This window comes from Hylobates moloch, unplaced genomic scaffold (assembly GCF_009828535.3).
Source record: "Hylobates moloch isolate HMO894 unplaced genomic scaffold, HMol_V3 SCAFFOLD_10, whole genome shotgun sequence".
In the NCBI taxonomy this organism is placed as follows: Eukaryota; Metazoa; Chordata; class Mammalia; order Primates; family Hylobatidae; genus Hylobates; species Hylobates moloch.
Window position 1 is genome coordinate 16694527 of NW_026652285.1, and position 8661 is coordinate 16703187.

Consider the following 8661-nt stretch of genomic DNA (forward strand, 5'->3'; position numbering starts at 1 on the left):
TAATCCCAGCTACTCAGGTGGTTGAGGCAGAAGAATCACTTGATCCCAGGAGGCAGAGATTGTAGTGAGCCAAGATTGCACCACTGCACTCCAGCCTGGGCAACAGAGCAAGACTCTGTCTCAAAAAATATATATATTTATATCAAAATATTTCATTTTGGTTTTTCCTGCCATCTTGGATCCTGCTGGGAACAAGACTTCTAAAAGAAAATATGTCTGGAAGGCTGTGGTCCAAGGCCATTTTTGCTGGCTATAAGCAGTGTCTCCGGAACCAAAGACAGCACACAGCTTTCCTTAAAATTGACGGTGTTTATGCCCGAGATGAAACAGAATTATATTTGGGCAAGAGATGTGCTTATGTATACAAAGCAAAGAACAACAAAGTGACTTCTGGCGGCAAACCAAATAAAACCAGAGTAATCTGGGGAAAGGTAACTCTGGCCCACAGAAACAGTGGCATGGCTTGTGCCAAATTCCGAAGCAATCTTCCTGCTAAGGCTATTGGACACAGAATCCAAGTGATGCTGTACCCTCATGCTGTACCCTTCAAGGATTTAAACTAATGAAAAGTCAATAAATAAAAGTGGATTTGTGCTCTCGTAAAAAAGCATTTCAGGCCGGGCTCAGGGGCTCACACCTGTAATCCCAGCACTTTGGGAGGCCGAGGCGGGTGAATCTGATCAACATGGTGAAACCCCGTCTCTACTAAAAATACAAAATTAGCCGGGTGTCGTGGCGCATGCCTGTAACCCCAGCTACTTGGGAGGCTGAGGCAGGAGAATTGCTTGAGCCCAGGAGGCAGAGGTTGCAGTGAGCTGAGATCGTGCCAATGCACTCCAGCCTGGGCAACAAGAGCGAAACTCCATATGAGAAAAAAAAACCATTTTGGAGGGTGGAGGGTGCCTAATGTAAATGAAATTGTGCTTGCTTTCTTTTTTTTCTTTTTCTTTTTTTTTTTTTTTTTTGAGATGGAGTCTTGCTCACTTGTTCATTACTGAGATATAGGAAAGTCATTGGCTTTTTTTTTTTTTTGAGATGGGGGTCCCACTCTGTTGCCCAGGCTGGAATGCAGTGGTGTTATCTCAGCTCACTGCAACCTTCGCCTCCCAGGGTCAAGCAATCCTCCTGCTTTAGTCTCCCAAGAAGCTGGGACTATAGGTACGCACTACCACATCCAGCTAATTTTCGTATATTTTGTAGAGACTAGATTTCACCATGTTGCCCACGTTGGTCTCAAACTCCTGGACTCAAGTGATCTGTGCTCCTCAGTCTCCCAAAGTGCTTGGATTACAGGCATGAACCACTCCATGGAGCCTACTGCAGCCTTGAACTCCTGGGCTCAAGTGATCCTCCTGCCTCTGCCTCCCATGTAGCTGTGATTACAGGCTCATGCCACCACAAGTGGCTGACTTTTGTATACTAACCTTGCATTCTGCAACTATCATCACTTGCTATAATTGCTTATTAGTTCCAAGTGTTTCTTTTGTCATTTCCAATTTTCTACATAATCATGTCATCTGTGACAAAGATGATTTTATTTCATCCTTCCCTTTACTATGTTTTAATTAGGTTGTCTTTTATTATCGAGTTTTAAGGTTCTTTAGATATTTTAAATATAAATCCCTTTTAAGATACATGATTTGCATGGCTGGGTGCAGTGGCTCATGCCTGTAATCCCAGCACTTTGGAAGGCTGAGGTGGGCGGATCACTTGAGCCAGGAATTCGAGACCAGCCTGCCCAACATGAGGAAACCCTATCTCTACTAAAGATACAAAAATTAGCCGAATGTGGTAGTGTGTGATTGTAATTCCAGCTACTCAGGCGGCTGAGGAGAATCGCTTGAACTGGGGAGGTGGAGGTTGCAGTGAGCTGAGATTGCACCACTGCACTCCGGCCTGGGCAATAGGATAAGACTCTGTCTCAAAAAAAAAAAAAAAAAAAGATATATGATTTGCAAATATTTTCTCCTATTTTGAGAGGTGTCTTTACTTTCTGGATGCCTTTCATTGAAGAACAAATGTTTTTAATTTTGATGAAATTCACTTTATTTATTTTATTTTGCTGCTTTGTGCTTTTAGTTTCATATCTAAGAAGATTTTAACTAACTCAAGTTCCCAAAGACATATTTCTATATTTTCTTCTAAGATTTTTATTGTTTTAGCTCTTACATTTAGGTCTGTGGTCTATTTTGAGTTAATTTTTGTGTATAGTGTTGGAAAAGGGTCCAATTTTTTTCTTTTATATGTGGATATCTAGTTGTCCTAGCACCATTTGTTGGAAAGATTTTTCTTTTCCCCATTGAATCATCTTGGCACATTTGTTGAAAAGCAATTGACCACAAATGCGAGAGTTTATTTCTGTACTCATAAGAACTGATCATACTTTTTTTTTTTTTTTTTTGAGACAGAGTCTTACTCTGTCACCCAGGCTGGAGTGCAGCGGCGTGATCTCGGCTCACTGCAACCTCCGCCTCCCAGGTTCAAGTGACTCTCCTTGCTTCAGCCTCCCAAGTAGCTGGGATTACAGGCACCTTTCACTACACCTGGCTAATTTTTGTATTTTTGGTAGAGACAGGGTTTTGCCATGTTGGTCAGGCTGGTCTCGAACTCCTGACCTCAGGTGATCCACCCTCCTCGGCCTCCCAAAGTGCTGGGATTACAGGTGCGAGCCACTGTGCCCAGCCCATACTTTTTTTTTTTTTTTTTTTTTTTTGAGACGGAGTCTCGCTCTGTCGCCCAGGCTGGAGTGCAGTGGTGCAATCTCGGCTCACTGCAAGCTCCGCCTCTTGGGTTCACGCCATTCTCCTGCCTCAGCCTCTCCGAGTAGCTGGGACTACAGGCGCCCGCCACCACGCCCGGCTAATTTTTTGTATTTTTAGTAGAAACGGGGTTTCACCGTGGTCTCGATCTCCTGACCTCGTGATCCACCCTCCTCGGCCTCCCAAAGTGCTAGGATTACAAGTGTGAGCCACCGCGCCCGGCCCAGCCCATACTTATTTTTAAGAAGCAGCTCAGGAACCTTTCCAACTTCCCTTTCTTCCAATTACGAACTGAGTTAGGTGCTCCTTATGTTCTGCCCCATGGCATCCAGTGCTTACCTGTATTATAGCACTCCATTATCATGGCATGGTTGCTGCTTATTGTCTACTTAACTATGAAGCTGCACATTCTTCAAAGGATTTGCCTTGTCTACCTTTGAATCCTCCCAATCTATCACAGGTCTAGTCATTAACAAAGTTGTTTTTTGTTTGAAACACAGTTTCACTCTTTTGCCTAGGTTAGAGTGCAAGGACACGATCTTGGCCTACCGCAACTTCTGCCTCCCAGGTTCAAGTGATTCTTATGCCTCAGCCTCCCCAGTAGCTGGGATACAGGCGCGTGACACTACACCCAGCTAATTTTTATATTTTTAGTAGAGACAGGGTCTTACCATGTTGGCCAGGCTGGTCTCAAACTCCTGACCTCAAGCAATCTGCCTGCTCTACTTCCCAAAGTGTTGGGTTTACAGGCGTGAGCCACTGAGCCTGACCCTCATGTCTATTGAATTTAAAAATAAATTTTAGCTGGGCATGGTGGCTCACGCCTATAATCTCAGCACTTTGGGAGGCCAAGGTGGGCAGATCGCTTGAGTTGGGAGTTCAAGACCAGCCTGGGTAATATGGCAAAGTCCCATCTCTACAGAAAAATTAGCCAGAGATGGTGGCACACGCCTGTAGTCCCAGATACTCCCAGATTCTTGGGAAGCTGATGTGGGAGGATTGCTTGGGCCCAGGAGGTCGAGGCTGAAGTGAACCATGATTGTGCCACTGCACTCCAGCCTTGGGGGACAGAGTAAGATCTTATTTCGAAAAAAAAAAAAAAAAAGGAAAAAGAAAAAAGAGGCTTTGTAGCATATCTTTATTTTATAATTTTATAAATACTCTATACAAATATTTATTTGATATCAAATATTCAAGTAAGAATGCAATCTGTTATTATTCATATGAGACAATATAGACCACTTCATGACAATCTTCTAGAATTATAGGAATTGCTAATCAATTAATGTCAATAAACAATAATTTATTGAGCATTTACCATGTAAAGGCTGATGTGCTAGGTGCTGAATATTGGTTTTAAATTCATATAGCAGTACCTGCCATCAAGAAACTTACAGACTAAGTTAGAAAATAAGAGAATACTCCAGCTGTGATAAGAATAGGACAGTCTTCTATTTCCAGCCTTACCTTGACTCTCTCATTCATGGCTTCCTCTGCCTTGATTCTTTGATCTTTAAGGAGGAAAATAAAATATCTAGGGGGTAAATGTGAAACACAACCAGCTTCTCAGGGGGGTTCTCTGGAGTAGATATGAACTGTTTGTTTGTTTTTTGAGAGAGTCTCTCTCTGTCTCCCAAGCTGGAGTGCAGTGGCACAATCATGGCGCACTGCAACCCCCACCTCCTGGGTTCAAGCAATTCTCATGCCACAGCCTCCAGAGTAGCTGAGATTACAGGCCTGCACCACCACTCCCAGCTAATTTTTGTATTTCTTTTTTTTCTTTTTGAGACAGAGTCTCACTCTGTCACCCTGGCTGGAGTGCAGTGACGCGATCTCAGCTCACTGCAACCTCTGCCTTCTGGGTTCAACGATTCTCCTGATTCGGTCTCCCAAATAGCTGGGATTACAGGCACCCGCCACCACAGCTGGCTAATTTTTTTGGGTTTTCAGTAGAGACAGGGTTCCACCATGTTGGCCAGGCTGGTTTCGAACTCTTGACCTCAAGTGATCCACCCGCCTCCGCCTCCCAAAGTGCTAGGATTACAGGCATGAGCCACTGCGCCAGGCCTACTTTTTGTATTTTTAGTGGAGACGCGTTTTGCTATGTTGGCCAGACTGGTCTCGAACTCCTAGACTCAAGCGATCTGCCTGCCTCGGCCTCCCAAAGTGCTGGGATTATAGGCGTGAGCCACTGTGTCCAGTCATGAACTATTTTAAGCCACTATTTAATATCACCTTGACCCAGACCTCCAGAGCAAGCTGAAACAAGACTAGAGCTTGTTTCGGTGAAGTTGTTTCACAGCATTTGCTTAATCAGGCACTAAATCTTAAAATTTCCATCTTATCCACAAAATAGGATATTTCCAAACCATATATTGAATAATGAATTAATATTTCGAATCTATGAAGAACTATACAAGTCAACCATGTGTGGTGGCTCATGCCTGTAATTGTAGTACTTTGGAAGGCAGAGATGAGTGGATCACTTGAGCCCAGCAGTTGGAGACTAGCCTGGGCAACATGACAAAACCCCGTCTCTACAAAAAGTATAAAAGTTAGCTGGGCATGGTGGCATGCACTTAGTGCCCCAGCTACTCAGGAGGCTGAGGTGGGAGGATCACCTGAACGCAGGAGGTTGAGGCTGCAGTGAGTCTTGATCATGCCACTACAGTCTAGCCTGGGTGACAGAGTGAAACCCTGTCTCAAAAAAAAAACAAAACGAAACAAAAAAAATCAAACCAAAACAAAAAACTATAATGAGATACCATCTCACACCCATCAGGATGGCTATTACCAAAAAACAGAAAACAAGAAATGTTGGTCAAATTGTAGAGAAATTGGAACCCTCATGCATTACTGGTGGGAATGTAGAATGGTATGAGACTATGGAAAATAGTATGGCAGCTCCTCAAAAACATAAACATAAAATTACCATATGGTCTAGCAATTACACTTTTAGGACCCAAAAGAATTGAAAGCAGGGTCTTGAAGAGACATCTGTACACCCATGTTCATAGCAACATTATGCACAATAGCCAAAAGGTGGAAACTCAAATGTCCATGGACAGATAAATGAATAAACAAAATATAGTGCATATATTTTATATATATATATATATATACAGAATATTATCCAGCCTTAAAATGAAATTCTTTTCCTTCCCTGCTTCAGGTCCCCCAGATGCAAGAAAGGAGTGAAATTCTGATATATGCTACAATGTGGATGAACCTTGAAGACATTGTGCTAAGTAAACTAAGCGTGTCAGCCAGGTGCAGTGAGTGGCTCAGGCCTGTAATCCCAGCACTTTGGGAGGCTGAAGCGAATAGATGACTTGAGGCCAGGAGTTCAAGATTAGCCTGGCCAATATGGTGAAACCCCATCTCTACAAAAAAATACAAAAATTAGCCATTTTTGTATGGCATGCCCCTCTAATCCCAGTTACTTGGAAGGCTGAGGCAGGAGAATCACTTGAACCTGGGAGGCAGAGGTTGCAGTGAGCCGAGATTGTGCCACTGCACTCCAGCCTGGGTGACAAGAGCAAGACTCCATCTCAAGAAAAACAAAACAAAACAAAAACACACAAAACTCTGATGGCCTCCACTGCTTTAAAATGAAATCTAAGTTTCCTTATATGGCTCCAAGCAACTATGTGATTATGTCCTTGCCTCTGTCTCCAATCTCATCATATATCACTCCCCTCCTCACTCATTATCTTCGGCCACGGTGGTCCCATTGTTTGTGTTGCTGTCCACTTTCCTGCCTGGAATACACTTCACTAGTGTTGAAGGTTTCTTTTTGTCTTGTCCTTTAGGTCTCAGCTCATGTCATTCACTCAAAGAGGTACCCCTTTAACACAGTAGTTCTCAAGTAGGGGTAATTTTGATCCCCAGAGATTGTTGGCAATCTCTAGAAAGATTTTTGATAGTCACAACCTTGGGGGTTGTTTGTTACTAGCATGTAGTGGTTAGAGGCCACTACATGCCTCTAGGGATATTACTAAATATCCTACAGTACACAGGACAGCCCCTTGCAAGAAAGAATTATCTAGCCCAAAATGTCCATAGTGCAGAGGTTGGGAAATCCTAAAAACAATACTATAAATAACATCCTTCTGAAAATGACTCTATTTCATTGCCCTGTTTATTTATTCACAATGTGAATTTATTTATTTCTTATTTGTTAATTCTCTACTTGTTCCACTACAATATATGTTTCTTTTTTTTTTTTTTTTCAAGATGGAATCCTGCCTCTGCTTCCCAAAGTGCTGGGATTACAGGCATGAGCCACCACGCCGGGCCTCAATATAAGTTTCATGAAGTCAAGATTCTCATTGCTCATTTGTGGCCAGATGCGGTGGCTCACGCCTGTAATCCCAACACTTTGGGAGGCCGAGGTGGGAGAATCACTTGAGTCCAGGAGTTCAAGATCAGCCTGGGCAACAAAATGAGAACCCCCTGATCTCTACTAAAAAAAAAAATAATCATAACATTAGTCTGTTGGGTGGCATGCACCTTTGGTCCCAGCTGAGGCAGGAGGATCGCTTGAGCTCCAGGAGGTCGAGGCTGCAGTGAGCCATGACTGTGCCACTGCACTCCAGCCTGGGTGACAGAGTGAGACCGTTTCAAAAAAAAAAAAAAATTCAGCAAGGTGCAGTGGCTCACACCTGTAATCTCAGCACTTTGGGAGGCCGAGGCCGGCCAATCACCTGAGGCTGGGAGTTCCAGACCAGCCTGACCAACATGGAGAAACCCTGTCTCTACTAAAAATACAAAATTAGCTGGGTGTAGTGGCGCATGCCTGTAATCCCAGCTACTTGGGAGGCTGAGGCAGGAGAATCGCTTGAACCCAGGAGGCAGAGTTTGCAGTGAGCCAAGGTAGCGCCATTGCATTCCAGCCTGGGCAACAAGAGCGAGACTCTGTATCAAAAAAAAAAAAAAAAAAAAAAAAAATGCCGACTGGGCTCAGTGGCTCACGCCTATAATTCCAGAACTTTGGGAGGCTGAGGCGGGTGGATCACCTGAGGTCAGGAGTTCGAGACCAGCCTGGCCAACATGGTGAAACCCCATTTCTACTAACAATACAAAAGTTAGCCGGGTGTGGTGGTGCATGCCTGTGATCCCAGCTACCCGGGAGGCCGAGGCAGGAGAATCGCTTGAACTAGGGAGGCGGAGGTTGCAGTGAGCCCAGATCATACCACTGCACTCCAGCCTGGGTAACAGACTGAGACTCCATCTAAAAAAAAAAAAAAAAAAAAATTGGCTTGATCACTGCTGAATGAATGAATGAATGAATGAATCCCATACAGCTGTAACTGCTCAACATACTTTTCCCATTAACGCTCTAGTTTACAAGTTAATTTACTTCATTTCCCCACAAAGCATCTATTTTTATTCATTACTTTAACCAATATTTTTGGAGCACCAATTATGTGCCAAGCAATGAGCTAGGTGCTGGGTAGATAATAGGGAACAAGAAGTAGCCCTTGGTCCCAAAGAGCTTATAAGTCAAAGGTTAATTGGGGAGGGATAAATCTAATTAAAAGGCCACTTATAATTTGGGGTGCTCAAGGCAAAAACATGGTCTCTGCTCTCAAGGTGTTCATTTGTTCTGGGGGTGGCAGGGGGGATGAAAGATGCACATAAGCAACCACAAATGCCAGAAAAGCACACAAATAAGAAAAGCAGGATCTCTACCAGCTATAGAATCAGAGAAGGCTTTGTGGAAGAGGTGCTATTTGGTTTGAGACATATAGGAAGACAGATGAGAGTTTAATAAAATAGAAGGAGGAAATGGAGAGAAGGAGAGAGGGCGTTCCAGGCAGAAAGAATGGCAAGAGCCAAGGCACAGAATTGTGTGTGCCAGGAACAAGTAGACGTGTTTGGCCAAGGCACAGGAGACCAG

The 8661-nt window shown here is 43.7% G+C and overlaps 1 protein-coding gene across 1 annotated transcript; it reads left to right on the top strand.

The window, feature by feature from the left end:
* Positions 1–212: 212 nt before the first annotated feature.
* On the top strand, positions 213–563 carry LOC116474335 (large ribosomal subunit protein eL33-like). Its single transcript, XM_032761222.1, has one exon. It carries the CDS (start codon positions 213–215, stop codon positions 561–563), a length of 351 nt encoding a protein of 116 aa, XP_032617113.1.
* The last annotated feature ends 8098 nt before the right edge of the window (positions 564–8661 follow it).